Source organism: Solanum stenotomum, chromosome 4, assembly GCF_019186545.1.
Source record: "Solanum stenotomum isolate F172 chromosome 4, ASM1918654v1, whole genome shotgun sequence".
In the NCBI taxonomy this organism is placed as follows: Eukaryota; Viridiplantae; Streptophyta; class Magnoliopsida; order Solanales; family Solanaceae; genus Solanum; species Solanum stenotomum.
In genome coordinates, this window is record NC_064285.1 from 66,258,316 (window position 1) to 66,278,429 (window position 20,114).

Genomic DNA, 20,114 nt, shown 5'->3' on the forward strand with positions numbered 1-20,114 from the left:
GTAGGATGATCACTGAGAATGTGCTACTAGCCCAAGAGTTATCTCGAGAGATTAAACAAGACAATATAGGGGGTAACATGATCATCAAGTTGGACATGGCCAAAGCCTACGACAGGATGTCATGGAAGTTCCTAATGGCGGTTATGAGAAAGTTGGGCTTCTCTGAGGAATGGTTAGACATCATTTGGAGACTTTTGTCAGATGTGTGGTACTCAATTATCATTAATGGTGCCAGGATAGGCTTTTTCTCTTCTAGTCAGGGTCTTAAACAGGGAGATCCTCTCTCTCCTTCTTTGTTTATTATAGGTGCTGAGGTGTTGTCTAGACTCCTTAACAACCTTAAAAACAATGAAAACTTTACTCTTTTTTGTATGAATACTCCCAACTTTATCATTAACCATTTAGCATATGCTGATGACATCATTATCTTTACAGGTGGGAATTCCAGATCAATCAAGCTTGTTTTGAAACAAGTGAAGAGATATAGAAAAGCATCTGGGCAGAAAGTGAACCAAGAAAAAAGCTTTTTCATCACAGCCCCTAATACTTCTGCAAGTAGAATCAATAGAATGAGATCTGCCTCTGGGTTTATGGACAAGAACTTTCCGTTCACCTACTTGGGATGTCCAATCTATCATGGGAGGAAAAAAATATGCTACTTTGAGGGCATGCTAGCAAAGATTGTTAAAAAATTGAATGGGTGGCAGAGTAAAATGCTTTCATACGGGGGAAAGATGGTTTTGATCAAAAGTGTACTACAATCGATGCCTACATATACTCTCTCAGCTATGAATCCTCCAAAAGGAATTCTGAATCTTATTGAAAAACACTTTGCAAATTTTCTTTGGGGAAGGAAAGAAGGCAAGGACAAGTATCATTGGTCTTCCTAGGAGAATTTGTGCATTCCTAAGGAAGAAAGGGGGATAGGGGTGAGGAAATTGGAAGATATTGCAAACTCTTTCACCTTGAAGAGGTGGTGGAGGTTCAGAACTCACCCTTCTCTCTAAGCCTCTTTTTTTAGAGCGAAGTACTGTAAAAGATCCCATCCCGTCTCTAAAGCCATTGCTTCCTGTGACTCTCATGCCTGGAAAAATATGTTAAAGATCAGAGACCAGGCTGAGCCAAATATCATTTGGATTATTCAATCAGGGAGTTCTAGTTTTTGGTGGGATAATTGGACAGGCAAAGGTGCTCTAGCCAAGTTATCTCCTGGACGTGGGAAAAGTTCTAAAATCTCTGTGAAACAATTCATTGTTAATGGTGGCTAGAATATTGTGAAGTTGAGGCAAACTCTTCCCGATCAGCTTATAAACGACATAACGGGGATCCACATAGGCAACAATGATGATAATGACTACCCAATGTGGAAATCTACCGACAATGGTCTCTTTACTAACAAGGCTGCCTGGGAACTTTACAGAACCCACAAACCAAAGAACGAATTCATGAACAAGATTTGGCACTCGAAAGTTCCTTTCAAAGTTTCCTTTTTGACTTGGAGAATCATTAAAAAAATTGCCTTTTCAAGATACTTTATATAGGTTTGGAATTAACAGACATTTAACTTGCTTTTGTTGTAGGACCTCACAACTAGAAACAGTACAACATGTATTTGTTGCTAGTGAAGCAGCTTAACGCTATTGGAAATCCTCTTGGGATCACTCACAATAATGAGCCTATTATAAGTGTCTTCAAGAAGTGGTGGGACATAATATCCATGAACAAAGTCCACCAATGGATCTTGCACATCACACCCATTTTCATATGCTACGAATTGTGGAAACAAAGATGTGCTTGTCGATATGGAACACAAAGAAAATTTCATAATACTACAATGGTGTTCCAAGGGATATGGTGTATTAGAAACATTGTTTCTAAACTTTTCCCCCCGTTTAATACTATTACATTGTGGACTGATTTTTGTGATATTGCAGAAAGGATCAAACCAATACAAAAATTGACTGAAGTCAAATGGAGCACACCTCAAATAGGCACCATTAAAGTTAACNAGGAATAGCAACGGAGAGATGGTGATGGCCTTCTCGATTCCTGTGGCATGTACCAACAACAACATGGCAGAAGCATTGGCAGTTGAGTTTGGTGGAAAATGGTGTAGCCAACAAGGCTTAACTAATTTCACTCTTGAGCTAGACTCTATGATCATTGTAAATATGGTGAACAACAAGAGCAACAACAATCTCAAACTTAGGCAAATCATCGATAATATCGTTGAGATAGTGGATCAATCAAATGCCCAAGTGACTCACTGTTTTAGAGAAAGCAATCAAGTTGTAGACTTTTTAGCGAAAAGGGCTGCTAGACTGAACCAAATGATGATTCTAACATCTTTCAGGCAACTTCCCGAAATGGCTAAAGGTGCATACTTTTTGGATAAGTGTCAAATGCCTTGTATTAGAACAAAATTTTATAAGGCTAATTTTTTTGTTAGTTGATTTGTATATATTTGAATCTGCCAGAAGATTTATATCCTCCTTTGAGATTATGATCTTCTGGCTCCTGAGGTGACTAGCTCACCATGATGTTGTAATAGAGGTAAGGCTTCAGGCCCCCTCCTTGTTTTGTATCTCATAAATACAACAGGACCCAGCTATACTGGGTAATTTTATTTTTTTAAAAAAAGACTTAGTCAAGCAATAGTTTCTATCATTGGAAATTTCTTATATGTTCTGCAGAATTTTTTTCCACATATATAATGGGACCAATTTTCACATGCATCATCTTGCGTAACACACACTGTAGTGACAGTTAATGACCTCGAAATGAACACAACATCTAGAGAAAATTATGACATAGGGAGTATTATTTTGTTAAGTCTTCTCCAACCTCGAACAAGTTGTTAGAAGTGACTAGTCAAGTGATGCCAAAGTTGGACAAAACAAATATTGTATAATTGGTATCATCAAACAAGATTTAAAGACTTGAGTCTTTCTGGAAATAGACTTAACACTTGGGACAATTTTTTTTGCAACCACAAATTAGTTAGTGTTAGATGGAGGGAAAGCACCCCATTTTATTTGTCTGGATGCTTGTGTTTCTTTTCTTTCGTTAATTTATACCTCATACACTACACCAAAAGAGACCATTAGCAGCAATTGATTTTTCTTTTAGCAGCAATATTTATTGCCACAAATACATTTACCGGCATTTGATTAAATGTCGCTAAAGTCTTTAGTGACATTTATGTCGAGTGCCGGTAAAGACCCTTATTATTTCCACTAAAAGTAATTACTTTTATCGACCTTTACTATTGCCATTAAAACCACCTTAGAAACAAGCATATTTGTCGCTTTTGCTATTGCCGGCAAAGATAATAATTGTAACGACTTAAAACTAATCGTAAATTCACCTTAATTCACATATTTAACCCTCTTTTGCAATTTCTAAAACCCCATTAAGTTTTGGCATCTATATTTGGGTCATTCACCATGAAGTTAAGGATTCAAAAAATTTCTTTCCATATGACATTCATATTTAAACGAATTTAAATTATATATACCAACAATATAAAGTCTACAATCAGTATAATTTAATGTGTTGTAGTTAGCATGTTGTTTACCTTGACACTTTGTTAATTCTTTGTTGAAATTTTTTAAAGATTTGCTATTTTGATTTGAAATTTTCTCTTTTATTATAAATATAAACTACTTAGAAGAAGGAGAAAATCGGAGATAAAGAATGCATAGAGGAACGAGAGGAGAGGGTGTGCAGGTTGTGAGGAAGAATAAATAATTAAAAAGAAAAGAAATGAGTTGGGTTGGGGGTGATGGGTGCAAGGAAGAAGAAGAAGAAATGGGAAAAAATTGTATTGGCTGGAAAGTGGAAAAAAGGGCCCCATTTAATTTATTTTTCTTTATTTACGCGCTGAGGTTTTTGAAATTTGCCACGTCAGCCATTCGGGTGATATTAAATTCACTTGTAATAAGATTAGGGGGCAAATAATTATCCGTAAAGTTAAAGTATTAAAATAAGTTTTGCTGGCAAGTTCATGAGTGTTTATGTATTTTCCCAAGATTTTACTATTCTAACTTTATATTATATTTTTTCATTGAAAATTTTCGTTGTTTGTACTCTTACTTCATAAAGTGAATAATAAGTGAATATTTTTCTTCTTCCTTTGATCATCATCTTTTCTCTCCCACTGAAGCTTCCACTTTGCTTCAGTTCAAACAATCCTTTCAAAATATGTCCAAAGAGTCCTGTAATTATTGGTGTCATGGAGACTGTTTCCCAATAACAAAGTCTTGGAATGAGAGTAGGGATTGCTGCACTTGGGATGGAGTCACTTGTGACATGTTAAACGGTCATGTTATCGCGTTGGACCTTAGTTGCAGTCAGCTTGTTGTGACTTTTTTCATATTAAAAGGCTTTGATTTTTTCAAAAGGTTGTGACTTTTCCAATGAGTTGTGACTTTCCCGATGATTTGTGACTTTTTCGAAAAATTGTGACTCTTCCAAAGGATTCTATTATGATCAGAATTTCTGTTGTGGATATTGATATTCCCTTTTTTAAAACTAAGAAAATTAAACTTGCATAAAATTGGGTGTGCTATTCCTCAATGAAACACACAATTTTCTGGTTTAAAAATTTTGTTGAGTCATTTGTAAACCTTGTAAATTGGTTATACTTTTCTCCCATAGGCTCAAGAGAGGTCAGTTAAACGTCTTTTGCTTGAAAATTATACTCTATATATAGGTCGAATATTACCTTTTTTGTAGTAAAGGTAATTAAGATGATTCAAATTTTAAACCAAGCCCAACATGAATAGCCAACTTGGTACATAAACACTATTTGATCATTAAACCAATTAAAAGTACATACACATGACTTATTGCAAGTTGCAACAATTATAAAAACATGACAAAACAAAACAACACACAAGTAGTTTTACTAGAGGAAAGTGAACAGGGACTCTATTCATAACTTCCCTTTATTTTTCACACCAATACAAGTATATAAGTCTTAATTATATATAGGCTTTCATATAAACTTAAAGATGTATTTTCAGAAAGCGCGTGGTTAAAGAGGAGGTTGCGGATTTCTCATCTTAGCTTTAGACACAACAATACCTACAAAGGCCTTTGCAAGTTGTGCATTTGTTACACAATATAGTTTTTCCATGTCTGATAATTTTACCAAGATTCTTCGGTAAACGAAAACGGTCCCCTCGAAAAATCACTCCCTTGGCTTCACTAGTGGTGTTTCCAATCATTGCTGCATCAAAAAGTGTATGTAGAACTTCATATTAGTCAGTAACGGAATCAGAAATTCATATATAAGGGGATTCAAAAGTACAATAAAATAGTGTCACATGCACCCTATATAGTATTTATACATGTAACATAACAATTTTTGAACGTCCTTTACTACGATGTCTCCATGTTGTCAAGTGAACTCAACCGTTTATATATAACAAAAAGAACAAATAAAAACATTTTTTTATACTAATAAATAGATGGAGACAGTAAATTAACCTTGGGTAAGTGGAGCAGGGGCCTCAGAATTCATCTCCCTTGCAACAATTTGTGAGGATATTATTAGTAGAATAACCAAAGAAAGGTAAACAAAAATATTATTTTTAGAAACCATTTTGATTAACAAATTAAACTATTTGGAATTTGATTTTTTTTAAATTTTTTTTCTTGCTGATGAGAAAAGACATGCATTTCGTCCCTATTTATAGAACTCAATAGTACTTACATGCAACGATCAGAAAAATAGAGGACTTGCTTTGAATCTTCAAGAAAAAAAACAAAAATTTCATAAAGACCTTTTTCTTTCGGGGTAAAAAAATTGAAATATAAAATATTATATTAGTTAATTTTATGGATCATAAAGACTTGCTTTAACTAAACGTAACTCACGGAGGATACGTATCAACCTATAGCATTATAATTAGGAGGGTTGGGAAATGTCGAAAATTAAGGTAGAAAGTTATAAGGTAGTCCGTAGTCAAGTGTTATGGTATTAGTTCAAAATTATATCACAATTTATCATTCATTATATGTGAATAATTATTTGTACATATTTATATTTCATTTGTCCTAATTTATATGACACGCTTTCTTTTTTTAATTCAACTAAAAAAGAATCACTTCTCATAACTAGAAATAATTTAACTTTATAATTCTCTTTTTATCCTCAAATAAATAATTTATATCTACACAAATAAATGTGTAAGCTTTGTTTTAGCCACAAATTTCAAAAATCTTTTTTTTTCTTAAACTTTGTGTCAAATATCAAACTCTGTCATATAAATTGAGACAGAGAAAATAATTTTTTCAACACATATACATAGTCCGAGATTCTAAGCCAAAACTATTGAATTTCAATAAATTCGTAAGCCATAACTATCACCTTATATCCATAGCTATCGATGGTTAAACTTTTCCGTCCTTAATCATATGTTTCGAATTCGGGTTTATATATCAGGTAGACGAGAGGTAGGGGTGTACATGGTCGGGTTAGTTCGGGTTTTTCATATATCAAACCAAACCATTCGTGTCATGTTTTTAAATTTATAAACCAAACCAAACCAATAAAACTCGGATTTTTCAACCAATTAGCTCTAAATAGTGGTCAAGTCAATTAAAAAGCACTATTAACTTTTTGGTATTAATGATAATACGTGATTTTATACTTTCATTTTCATTTTGTTAATTTTTTTTATGATGTGACATAAAAGATCCGTAAGTTAGCAAAAGAAATTAAAAAAAAAACGTCATTTACTAAATAACTGTCTCAAAAATGGTCAGTTGATAACGGTGAATACAGTAAATATGAATATTATGATAAAATATGGAAGGTGCCTAAGTCCAAGTAATTCCATTGTATCACAAAATTACTACAAGATGGCTTTTATTCATACATTTTTACTAATCATAGCAAGCTCTAAAGTAGAAAGAGCATTACTAATAATATTACATAATTGCCATTACAAAAGTTTTAATATATTACTCCACACATATAATTAATATAATTAATTTTGTGGTTTGCCTTGAGTAACTTTGTCCATTGCTTCACCTTTGTAGGAGCAACACTTATAGCAACCGTTGTAATCATGGCGGCAGCAACCGTACCGGCAGTATCCTCCACGTTGTCCACCACCACCGTGTCCATATCCACCACCACCACCACCACGCCCGTATCCACCACCACCACGTCCGTATCCACCACCACCACGTCCATATCCACCACCAGGGTATCCACGTCCATATCCACCACCACGTCCGTATCTAAATTTTTTGTTTAAAATATCGAATTAATGTAATCTAATTTAATTTTGAAAATTAGTCAAATTGACTTTTGAAAAGCGCAACATGACAAATAAAAGTGGACAGAGGGAGTATCATATTTAATTTGTCCTTTTCCCCACCTGTACTCTTTGTGGAAATTGGCTTAAAAGAACAAAATAAAATTCCACACGGTATTATTGTTTTGTTGTTATACTCTTTAAGTTGATGTAGTCCATGCATAGACTAGTCAACAACGTTACTTTATGAAATAGTGTTTAGTTAACCGTTTACTATGCAGAAAAGTTTTCTACACATGGGACCAATTTCACATAATCTTGCGCAACACACACTGTAGTGATAGTTAATGACCTCGAAATGGACTCAACATCTAGAGAAAATTAGGATATAGGGAGTATTATTTTGTAAAGTCTTTTCCGTTCTCTAAGAAGTCTGGTAGAGCACTACAAAATATGAGTAACAAGTTGTTAGAAGTAACTAGGTAGTACTCATCCATGGACCACAAGTTTTGTGGTTAGTGATGCCAAAGTTGTATTACTTTCTCTCAATTTATGCCAAAGTTGAACAAAACACATATTGTATAATTGGTAATAGCACCCAAAACTTAGAAGACTTGAGTTTTTGTAAACGGGTACAGCCCGTTAGTGATATTGTCCGCTATGGGCATATAAGGCCCCCATGACTTTAAAATGCGTCACTAGTTGGTATGACCTGCTTACTTATATACCCAACATTTTTTTTGTGTTTTGCCGATATGGAACTTCTAACCTTAAGTTGGGTGTCACAATCTTTCTAGAGATTGACATAACACTTGGGATATTTTTTTTTTGCAACCACAAATTAGTTAGTGGTAGATGTGGGGCAAGGTACCCCATTTTATTTGTCTGGATGTGTTTCTTTTTTTTCGTTAATTTATACCTCATGCATAGACAAGTCAACAACGTTACTTTATGAAATACTGTTTACATTTACCTTTTTTATTCTTCTTTCTATTTTTATTCTTTCATTATTAAATATTCTAAAGTCTACCAAACGGTAAAACCTTTTGCATTATATAAAATATATTGTTGAGTAATGTAAAGACACTCGGGTTCTTGGATATTTGTAATAAAAAGATTCGTGGTCAAATACCTAACTGGTTTAGCAGCCAGAGGCGGGACTCGTTGTTGTTCCTAAACTTGTCACATAATTCATTAATAGTCTCCGCTCACTTTGGCTACTCAATGTATCCCATAACCAACTTAGAGGAGATATTCCAATGGAACTGGGGCAATTGAGCTTTTCTGTTTCTGGTTTTGTATTTTTAATTTTTTGTTTGTTGTGTTGTATATGTTTGATAGAAACATAATTATATGCATGTGTGTTATTTTAGTATCAATGGTTATGTTAATCTGTTTATGTTTCAAGTTGACAGAAGTGATCTACACAGCCACTCATTAGCTATGTTACTCAGATTTTTCAAAAATTTATGTATTTCTTAAAAACTAACGTAAGTGCGACATCATCATATTTTAGCAACGCAAGGTTCCTCATATATTAGCATAGGTACAAGTCGAGGGTCTACAGAAACAGTCTCTCTAGCTACCTTCTCAAGATACACACCACTCTCTTCGGACCCCACTCGTGGGATTACACTAGATATATTATGTTGTTACTCTGTTTCACTTACAATGTATATTGAATACCTAAAGAATAAGGCGCAAACCAGTCGTTACAAACTACTAGTCTAGCAGTTGCAAAATATCATATTTGTCTGTTGATTGATATGTCTTTGTGGAAAATACATATCAAACAAAATTTTAAATAAAATTCCACACGGTATTATTATCTTCAATTTCTTCCTCACTTGACTCAGTCAAGCAATAGTTTCTGTCATTGGAAATTTGTCCCAAATTCTGCAGAAATATTTTCTACAGTGAGTGTTACGTAACTGGACCTATTCACATTATCTTGCATAACACGCACTACAGAGATATATGGTCGATGACCCCGATGTGAATAACAACATCTAGAGAAAATGAGGACGTAGGTCCCGTTATGTAACATCGGGACAAGTTTAAGGGTCTGCATATGTGTTTGGCCTAATTTTCTGTGTTTGTTTTTATATGTTTTGATAGCAACTTATAATTTATGTGTTATTTTAGCAGAATGATACACTTGAAACACATTGATTTACTCGATAACCTGACTTAATTAAGACATTGTAATTTATGTGTTAAAAAACATTTTTTTCACTTTTGTAAAAGTAGGGGTATATGTGAAGCTACTTTTGTAACGACGGGTATATTAACTCTAAAATGACAAAGTTGAGCGGTGTATCATGCCATTTTCCTTAATGTGCCTTGCAATTATAACGATATCGGTTGAATAGGCTACCGTTCACTACAATTCTACAAGAAAAACAACTTTTAGCAGCAATAAATATATACATTAACAAAGAGTGCTAAAGTCTTTACTGGTATTAGCTAATTGTCATTTGATCTAATGTCGCTATAGGCTTTAGAGACACTTACAAAGAGTGTTAATTGCTGCTAAAAATACATATTTAGTAGTGATTAAGCTATTGTCATTAATTAATTGCCTCTAAAGATCATTTTTGATGTAGTGTAGATCATTACACCTTTATCTTGAGTCGAGGGTCTACGAAAACAACCTCTCTACTACTTTGGTTATTCTCCATCTCTTCACGTTTGAACTGTATCATATAGATGGAGTTTCCCTCATTAACTAATAGAAAATTTCTCATAAAATTTCTAATTATGCAAGAAATTAACACATAGCAAACAAAATTTTGAATAAAAAAAATAAAAGAATAAAAATAAAATTCCACACGGTATTGTTGTTCATTTTTTTCCTCACTTGACTTAGTCAAGAAATAGTTTCTCTCATTGGAAATTTCTTAGAAGTTCTGCAAAAAAAAATCACATAATGGGACCAATTTCACATCATCTTGCCTAACACACACTGCAGTGATAGTTAATTACCTCGAAATGAACTCAACATCTAGAGAAAATAGGAAATAGAGAGTATTATTTTGTTAAGTCTTCTCCGTCCTCTAAAAAGTCTTGTGGAACACTACAAAATATGAGTAACAAGTTGTTAGAAGTGAGTAGTACTCATCCATGGACCACAAGTTGCGTAGTTGGTGATGTGAAAGTGGTACTATCTACCAACACTGACTTAAAGACTTAGAGTCTTTCTGGAAACTGAGTTAATACTTGGGACAACTTCTTTTGCAACCACAAATTAGTTAGTACCACATTTTATACCTCATAGTCTCATGCATAGACAAGTCAACAATGTTACTTTTATAGTTAACTGTTTACTTTATTTAATATGTTTAGATAATTATAGCATCCTTTCTTACATGGCTACTTATTTTATTGACTTGTTTATATATTGACGATCATCATGAACCCATATTATTATTTTTACCTTTTTTATTCCTATTACTATTTTTATTTTATTTTCATTATTGAATATTCTAAAGCTACAACAAACACTACAATAAAAATAACTTTTAGCGGTAATAAAAAAGTTTTTACCGGTATTAGTTAAGTGTCATTAGATCCAATGTCGCTAAAGACTTTAGAGACATATACAAAGATTGTTAATTGCCACTAAAAATACATATTTAGCAGCAATTAAACTTAATTAATTGTCGCTAAAGATCTTTTTTGATATAGTGAAATCAATACTATTTTAATATCATTATATTAACTTACAAATTAAGCGCAACTATTTCAACAGCATTGTATAAACTTCTTAAAGTTTTGAGTAAGATTTTATTATTCTAACTTTATATTGTATTCTTTCATTGAAAATTTTCTTTGTTTGTACTCTTACTTTATAAAGGTCTGTGTACTTCCTACTTCCTTGAAACTCTATTCAGTATGTTATAAGTATTTAATTTATGTATGACAACTAAAATAAATAAATTATAGGGCCTTGCATGTATGTTTTCATAGAATTTTGTTTATTCTTATAAATTTATAAAACATTACATAGGACACTTAGAAACTAGTATATATATGTGTGGATAATTGTAACATCCGGCAATTTGAAATAACTATGAAGAGGCATAGAATTGGAAATAGTCATTTTTGGAAGGAATTCAAAAATCTGGAAATTTGGTGAAGTGTGGGAAAAAGTGAGTTTTTGGCCATCTTTGAGCAGTCATAACTCCTAGGTCAGGATGAGTTAGGTGTAGTTCCAGTTATGATTGGAAATCCCTTGGAATGATCTTTCCAACGCCGCTGAGTTTGCTCGATTCCGAGTTTGTATGAGTGAGTTATGCCCTTTGGAAGTTGGGCAGTTGGCAGGGAAATTAGTCCGAAAATTTTAAGGGTCTTTTGGTCTTTTCCCTAACCAATTCCTTTTGTTATATTGTTGTGTTAGACTGATTTTTAGATCAGTTTTTCCCTTTTTAAAAGAGTGAGAGTTAGGGTTTGTGAGTGAAGAGGAGAAGAAGAGGAGAAAGAGAAGATCAAGCAAGGTTTCGTCAAAGAGCGTCGTGGATATCGTCGGGGGTGATCCCTACTAGGTATGTGAGTTCATAGTGTTGGGGTTGGTCCTTTCCCCCACACGCCAAACTCGTTTTATTTTCAAGAAAAGATTGGTTGTGTTGTTGAAGTTGTTGGTTGTGTTGTTGATTGTGTTGTTGAAGTTCTTGTTGATTTGGGACATGGTTTGGTCGTGTTTTTGAGTTGAATCTCTTGTATGTTGAGGGATTTTATGATCCTTAGTGTTTGGGGTTGAAACCTTTGAAGTTAGGGTGGTTTAGAGTTGGGAAAAAGAGGGAGAAAAGTCGGATTTTCTGGGGAAGGGGCTGGCGTGTCGCGCCCCAAAAGGGACTCTGAAGTCCAGCCTTTGAGGTGGCGCGCCTAGCAGAGCGCCGGCAGGCCCCTACTGAGCTTCGAGGGCTGGCGCTCCGCGCCTTGCAGAGCGCCAAGGACGCAAAGTTTCCCATTCTTTTCATACTTTCTCATGCATGTTCCTTGGTATTGTACCTATGTTTCCTAGTTGTTCCCAACACTCCAAAGTACTTCTAAACGTCAAGAACTCATCCATAAATGTGTGATTATATACCTTGAATCCATAATCCAATTCAAGGCGAGTTTGGATCAAAGTCAAGTGAAGTTAAAGGTCAAGTCTAGTAGTTAAAGAAGTAAGTCAAAGCAAGTCTTTAAAGTTTTTCAAGAGTCTTTATTGAACGTTTTAACTTCATTTTAAGGCTCAAGTTTCAAGTCAAGCAAAGAGTAACGAGTCTCAAGTTAAGTCAAGAGTATAAAGTTGAATTCATTTCTCAAAAGTTATTAGGGAACTAAGTATTCCCAAATAAGTTTTAAAGAAATGTTTTCACATTTAAACAAGATTGGAAACTGAGATTTCCAAAGAGCCTTCGGGCTAGTTTTTGAGTAATTATCTCAAATCAGCAGGAAGACATATGTTTTTTGGGAGTAGTATCGAGCACCGAATTGGGGGAGCGTTCAAAAAACTCACAGCCCCCATAGAACCATGTAGCCACCATGGGTAGAAGAGGTTCATACTTTTTAGATGAATCCTTTCAGATTAGACTAGTGGATCCATTAGGCAGTTCAGGTCCTTTACCTTTGGCCGGGTAGAGGATGCTCTGGCAGCGTGAGGTTGATCGCTGTATCATCACTATAGCTCTTATGTGATGGTTGTCGGTTAGAGAAACTCCCACAGCAGTTATTGTATTTTCATACACAGAAATTATTGTATTTTTATGTACATCAGTTCATTTGTATTTTGAGTCTCTCAGCTATGTATATATGTAAATATTCTATTTTGGGACTCGAGTTGCCTTTTTGGCCGGATTTTATCAGTTAAGTTGTTTTATGTCCTTGCATCGCATGGAGTTATTCTGTTGAGTTAGTTTCCGCTGAGTTAAGAAAGCCAGGCCAAGGGTTCGCTTGGGGCAGCAATAGTCTTCGAGTGCCGGCCACGTCCAGGTTATAGGCTCGTGGCGTGACAATAATGCTGATTGATTGGTAAGAAGAACACATCCATCCTGTTATTTGCTGAAAACAAACAAACAAAAAATGGTGAATCTCTGTTTCATTTATTCATTCTGTGTTTTTTGTTGCTAATAAGTGAATGTTTTTTTTCTTCTTTGATCATCATCTTTGCTCTCCCACTGAAGCTTCCTATTTGCTTCAGTTCAAACAATCCTTTCAAAATATGTCCAAAGAGTCCTGTAATTATTGGTGTCATGGAGATTGTTTCCCAATAACAAAGTCTTGGAATGAGAGTAGGGATTGCTGCACTTGGGATGGAGTCACTTGTGACATGTTAAACGGTCATGTTATCGCACTGGAACTTAGTTGCAGTCAGCTTGTTGGCACTTTTCATCCCAACAGCAGCCTCTTCCAACTTCATCATCTCTAGACACTAAACCTTGCTTACAATGACTTCAATTGGTTTTCAATCCCACATAACATTGGCCGATTGACGAATTTGAGGCATCTCAACCTTTCTGATGCTTACTTTAGTGGGAAAATCCCAACAGAAATCTCATACCTTTCCAATTTGGTTTCACTTGATATTTCTGATCATTGATTAGAACTTGATGAGAGAACATTTGAAGCAAAGCTTCAGAACTTGACAAATCTGGAGGTACTTTCTCTCTCTGAAGTCAACATCTCATCTCCGATACCTGTGAATATTTCTTCTTCCTTAAGGTACCTGGATCTTCGTCATACTAATCTGCTAGGTGTTCTCACAGAGAGTTTTTTCCTTCTGCCAAACAGCTTGGAAACGCTCAAATTGAGTGATAATCATCTTCTCAAAGGAGTTTTTCCAAAGACCCACCGGAGCAACACTCTGTTAATGGAGTTGGATATTTCATTCACAAGCATCTCTGGTTCCATTCCTGATTCCATAGGCAACCTAACACAAATTACGGAGTTGATTTTATCTTATAATCATTTCACTGGCCATATTCCTTCCACAATCTCTAAATTGAAGCACCTCACATATTTGGATCTTTACTCCAACTCCTTTTCAGGTGAAATTCCTGATGTTTTCTCTAACCTCCAAAAGCTATGTTATTTAGATTTTTCTAATAACAGCTTCAATTTTAAGTTTGACACAACTTCATACCTTAGACTTGTCGAGTAATTCCCTATCTGGCCCACTGCCTAGCAACCAAAGCATGCTTCAAAAGCTAACTTCTGTGGATTTGTCACACAACTCACTGAATGATACCATACCATATTGGGTGTTTAGCCTACCTTTGCTATCTTCAGTGTTGCTCCAACATAACCGATTCAGAGGAGTAGCCGATGAAGTGATCAAAACAAACCCAACATTAAAAGAACTGCATTTAAGCAATAATCAACTCAGTGGTTCTTTTCCTCAATCACTTGTGAATCTCACAAATCTTTTTACCCTTGACATTTCATCTAATAACATCACCATTGATGAGGGAATGAATATCACCTTTCTTAGCCCATCATCTTTATTCTTATCATCTTGTCAACTGAAGGATTTTCCACACTTCTTGAGAAATGTAAAGACACTTGAGGTCTTGGATATTTCTAACAATAAGATTTGTGGTCAAATCCCTAACTGGTTTAGCGGCATGAGGTGGTACTCGTTGCAGTTCCACATTGCTTGGGAAGCATGGCTAATCTAATGGTGTCGGACTTAAGAAAGAACAATTTCACAGGGAGTCTTCCTCCATTATGTGCACACAACACTTCATTGAGTACCATTGTCGTAAATGGCAATCTATTTGAAGGACCTGTTCCTGTGTCGTTGCTCAAGTGTGATAGTCTAGAAGTCCTTGATGTGGGGAACAATGTTATAAATGACACGTTTCCAGCTTGGCTCGGAACTCTTCAAGAGCTGCAGGTCCTTATATTAAAGTCGAACAAGTTCCATGGACCTATAAGTACGTGCCAGACCAGGTTTTGCTTTCCCAAGTTGCGAATTTTTGATCTTTCTCGTAATGATTTCAGTGGCTCACTTCCTGCAAAAGTTTTTGGAAACTTCAAGGCAATGATCAAATTAGATGACGAAGACACAGGAGAGATCAAGTACATGGAATCTACATTGAATGCGTTATTTGTCAAATCGTATGAGGATTCAGTGAGTTTGGTAATCAAAGGGCAGGATATTGAGCTATAAAGAATCAGCACAATTACGACAACCATAGATCTCTCAAGCAACCATTTTAAAGGTGTCATTCCGGAAACACTAAAGGATCTCAGCTCACTTTATTGGCTACTCAATTTATCCCATAACAATCTCATAGGTCATATTCCAATGGAATTGGGGCAATTGAATACACTTGAAGCTTTAGATCCCTCCTGGAATTGGCTCACTGGAAAGATTCCGCAGGAATTGACAAGAATGAACTTTCTGGCCTTCTTGAACGTCTCTCAAAATCATCTCGTCGGACCAATTCCTCACGGTCTACAGTTCAACACATTTGAAAATGACTTGTATGGCGGCATCCTTGATTTATGTGGTCCTCCTTTATCAAAACAATGTGGAACGAGTGATTCATCACATGTTCCTCAACCATTGGAGTCCGAAGATGAAAGCGAGTCATATTTTTTTAGTGGATTTACATGGGAATCAGTAGTCATAGGCTACAGTTTTGGACTAGTTGTTGGAACTGTCATGTGGAGTCTCATGTTTAAATATCGTAAGCCAAAATGGTTTGTGGAATTTTTTGATGAACTCATGCCTCACAAAAGAAGAAGGCCAAAGAAGAGAACTCAGAGACGAAGGACTTAACGGAAGATTGAGAGGGCTAAATTGTCTTTGTTTGATTCTGTGGACTAATTAGTGAACTGTTGTGTGTTTTACTTTTTACTTTTTTAATTTTCTATTTGTTGTTTGTATATGTTAGAAACATAATAATATGTGTGTTATTTTTGTATCAATGGTTATTCAAGTTATGTTAGTTTGTTTCTGTTTCAAATTGACAGAAGTGATCTACACAGCCACTCATTAGCTATGTTACTTAGATTTTTCAAAAATGTCAACGGGTACGTGTTGGATTCTTCAAAAGTTGTGTATTTTTTAAGGAACCAACATGGGTGCGATATCATCATATTTTAGGAGAGTCCGAGCAACATGTCTCATTAATACAACAAAATTTGAAAAAACAGTGCAGTAAGCATATAGAGTTTGGTTCATGATTGAAATTAGTTGATATTAGAAAGTTTATATTTGTGAAAATTTATGTAGAAGAACACTCAAAACTACAGAAGTGGCTAATAATTTTATGGTACTTCATCTTTCTAGTCATAGAACATCCTTAAAATGTTCTCTAACTCAGTTTCAACTTCCGCGATTTTGATTTTGGTTCATTTTTACATATATTTATACTTCATGACGAAAGTTATGCCTCACGCCATCCAACAACCAATTCATACTGCTTGATTATGAATGAGGGAATTTTTTTTTTATTGGGAAAAATGCTCACTGGAAAGATTTCAAGGGAACTGACAAGACTACAATTCCTGGCAGTCTAAAAACTCTCTCTGAATGTCCTTATCAGACCGATTGCATGTTCCTCGTCCATTGGAGTCCGAAGAAGAAGAGGAAGAGTCGTATTTTGCTAGTGGATTTACGTGGCAATGAGCGGCCATAGTTGTTGTAACTGTCATGTGGAGCCTCATGTTTAAAATGGTTTGTATAATTTTTTGAAGGCATCTTCCGCACAAAAATAGAAGGTGAAAGAAGAGAGCTTTGCGATGACGGATTTAATTAATGGAATATTGGAAGAGCCAACTTGTCAAGTAATATCCATTGTTAGAACAATCTCATGAATATTATTCTTTGAATTTTAGTTGTTTACTTAGTCTGAATTTTCTCTTTGTTATTTTAATCTGTTAGATTCCTCTGGATTATTTTTAGCATTTGCTTCGACTACTGAATTGAAGTCATATATTAGCTTAGGTACAAATGAACAATAACATTAAAGTCAAATATATTCTTAATAACATGCTAAAAGAAAGACATATCTGCATTTGAAGTTCGATTTTTTGTGTTGAAGCAGTTGCTGTAGTAGTGGACTGTTATGTTGGATGAGTAAGACGGGCAGATGTTAAATTCCGACATGTTCATTCACTTCGATTTTAAGGCCTGGTCATCCTTGTAATGAAAATTGAATATGAATGCTCAAGTGCCTGGACCTCGAGCAGGTGGTAACTTCGTGATAATTAACTTGTTTCTTCCATGATTTTAAACATCAAATTAAAGAATGAGTTGATTAGATCTTCTCTACATCTATAAAAGCAAACACAGAAAACTGTGATCCTTCAATACAATTAATCTCTCAGTTTTCTTTGCTTGTGCATCATTTTTTTATTTGATCATTACACCTTTATCTTGAATCGAGAGTCTATGGAAACAACACAAGAGACAACTAATCGGAGATTTCTCTGCAGGTGGAATGATCTTCACCAAGTTATTCAAAACATACTAACTAAGAAGAAAAACACATATCAAACAAAATTTTGAAAATAAAAAACAAATAAAAGAACAAAAATAAAATTCCACACGGAGGAAATGAAGGACTTAAATCATGTCTTCAATTATTGTTCATTTTTTTCCTCACTTGACTTAGTCAAGCAATAGTTTCTGTCATTGGAAATTTCTTACAAGTTCTGCAGAATTTTTTTTTCACATATTATTTTATTAAGTCTTCTCCGTCCTCGGACAAGTTGTTAGAAGTGACTAGCCAAAATTGGACAAAACAAATTTTGGTACTATCAAACAAGATTTAAAGACTTGAGTCTTTCTGGAAATAGACTTAACACTTGGGACAATTTTTTTGCAACCACAAATTAGTTAGTGGTAGATGGGGAAAAGCACCCCATTTTATTTGTCTGGATGCATGTGTTTCTTTTCTTTCGTTAATTTATACCTCATACACTACACCAAAAGAGACTTTTAGCGGTAATTGATTTTTCCGTTAACAACAATATTTATTGCCACAAATACATTTATAACCGGCATTTGATTAAATTATTGGATCCAATGTCGCTAAAGCCTTTAGTGACATTTATGTCGAGTGCCGGTAAAGACCCGTATTATTGCCACTAAAAGTAATTACGCTTAGCTGCCTTTACTATTGCCATTAAAACCACCTTAGAAACAAGCATATTTGTCGCTTTTGCTCTTGCCGGCAAAGATAATAATTGTAACTCAATTATTGTAACGATTTAAAACTAATCATAAATTCACCTTAATTCACATATTTAACCCTCTTTTGCAATTTCTAAAAGCCCATTAAGTTTTGGCATCTATATTTGGGTCATTCACCATGAAGTTAAGGATTCAAAAAATTTCTTTCCATATGACATTCATATTTAAATGAATTTAAATTATAGAGAAAATACATAAAAACACCCTCGAACTTGACAGAAAAATTTATTTTAGCACCTTAACTTTACGGGTAATTATTTACCTCCTAAACGTATTTCAACTGAATTTAATAGCACCTTAGGCATACAATACTGGTTTCATACTTATGGGTGAAATGCACGCGCGCCACTTAAGTGCCACCTCAATGCCACATCGATACACGGCGAATAATTGAAAAAAAATACTTTTTCTTTATTATTATTTCCTTACATTTAAAAAAAAAAATTATTTTCACTATTCACCCCTCCCTCTTTATTATTTCATTTGGGTCAATTTCTTAACTTCTAAAATTCTGACCGATTCATCCTATTTTCATTACTTTGTAATGATTTATTATTACTTCCATTAGTCTATTTTTTCAGCTAAGTGAAGCTTCAACTTATATCAACAATGGCGCTTTTAGATTTGTGCAAAATCAATGTGCTTAATGTTTTAGATTTATTGTTAATTTTCTTGTTTAACTTCCTAATACATATCCAGGTATAGAATAAATAATGTTTAAAGTTAGTTGATTAATTATTTTTTAAGGTTCTGACACTTTGTTAATTCTTTATTAATCAAATCATAGTTGAAATTTTTTAAAGATTTGTTATTTTGGATTTGAAATTTTCTCTTTTATTATAAACTACTTAGAAGAAGGAGAAAATTGGAGATATAGGATGAATAGAGGAACGAGAGGAGAGGGTGTGGAGGTTGTGAGGAAGAAGAAAGAATTAAAAAGAAAAGAAATGTGTTGGATTTGGGGTGATGGGTGCAAGGAAGAAGAAGAAGAAGTAGGAAAAAATTGTATTGGCTGAAAAGGAAAAAAAAGGCCCCATTTAATTTTTTTTCTTTATTTACGCGCTAATATTTTTAAAATTTGCCACATCAGCCATTCGGGTAATATTAAATTCACTTGTAATAAGATTAGGGGGGTAAATACGTAAAGTTAAAGTGTTAACAGTAAGTTTTGCTACCAAGTTGGATCCAATGTTGCTAAAGTCTTTAGTGACATTTATGTCGAGTGCCGGTAAAGACCCTTATTATTGCCACTAAAAGCAATTACTTTTAGCAGCCTTTACTATTGCCATTAAAACCACCTTAGAAACAAGCATATTTGTCACTTTTGCTATTGCCGGCAAAGATAATAATTGTAACGACTTAAAACTAATCATAAATTCACCTTAATTCATATATTTAACCCTCTTTTGCAATTTCTAAAAGCCCATTAAGTTTAGGCATCTATATTTGGGTCATTCACCATGAAGTTAAGGATTCAAAAAATTTCTTTCCATATGACATTCATATTTAAACGAATTTAAATTATATATACCAACAATATAAAGTCTACAATCAGTATAATTTAATATGTTGTAGTTAGCATGTTGTTTACCTTGATTTGCAGGTTATTAATTTCACTTATAATGAAGAGTCATCTATAGTTACTTTTAGAC

At 34.4% G+C, this 20,114-nt stretch overlaps 3 protein-coding genes across 3 annotated transcripts in view; 1 reads left to right on the plus strand and 2 right to left on the minus strand.

Annotated features, from left to right (window-relative positions):
* LOC125862392 (thylakoid lumenal 16.5 kDa protein, chloroplastic) overlaps positions 1 to 20,114 on the minus strand; it is a 137,933-nt gene that overhangs the window by 91,749 nt on the left and 26,070 nt on the right. The window lies entirely within an intron of this gene.
* On the minus strand, positions 6,999 to 13,677 carry LOC125861674 (glycine-rich cell wall structural protein-like). The gene is made up of 2 exons (XM_049541526.1): positions 13,610 to 13,677; positions 6,999 to 7,254 (listed from the first exon to the last, which is right to left on the minus strand). The coding sequence occupies exons 1-2, from the start codon at positions 13,675 to 13,677 to the stop codon at positions 6,999 to 7,001; spliced, it is 324 nt and encodes a 107-aa protein (XP_049397483.1).
* The window catches only part of LOC125861675 (receptor-like protein 9DC3), a 212,421-nt gene continuing 206,009 nt past the window's right edge, over positions 13,703 to 20,114 (plus strand). The window contains exons 1-3 of the mRNA XM_049541527.1: positions 13,703 to 13,715; positions 13,859 to 14,316; positions 14,875 to 15,113. Of these exons, the coding sequence (XP_049397484.1) occupies positions 13,703 to 13,715; positions 13,859 to 14,316; positions 14,875 to 15,113 (710 nt within the window). The remainder of the gene's footprint in view (positions 13,716 to 13,858; positions 14,317 to 14,874; positions 15,114 to 20,114) is intronic.

What these genes read in the sequence shown, in the direction of transcription:
- LOC125861674 (XM_049541526.1), bottom strand. Translation starts at nt 13,677, where the DNA reads ATGATGAAGTTGGAAGAGGCTGCTGTTGGGATGAAAAGTGCCAACAAG. An exon ending in CTGACTGCAACTAAGTTCCA is followed by an intron (nt 7,255 to 13,609) that starts GTGCGATAACAT and finishes CAAAAAATTTAG; the next exon opens with ATACGGACGTGGTGGTGGAT.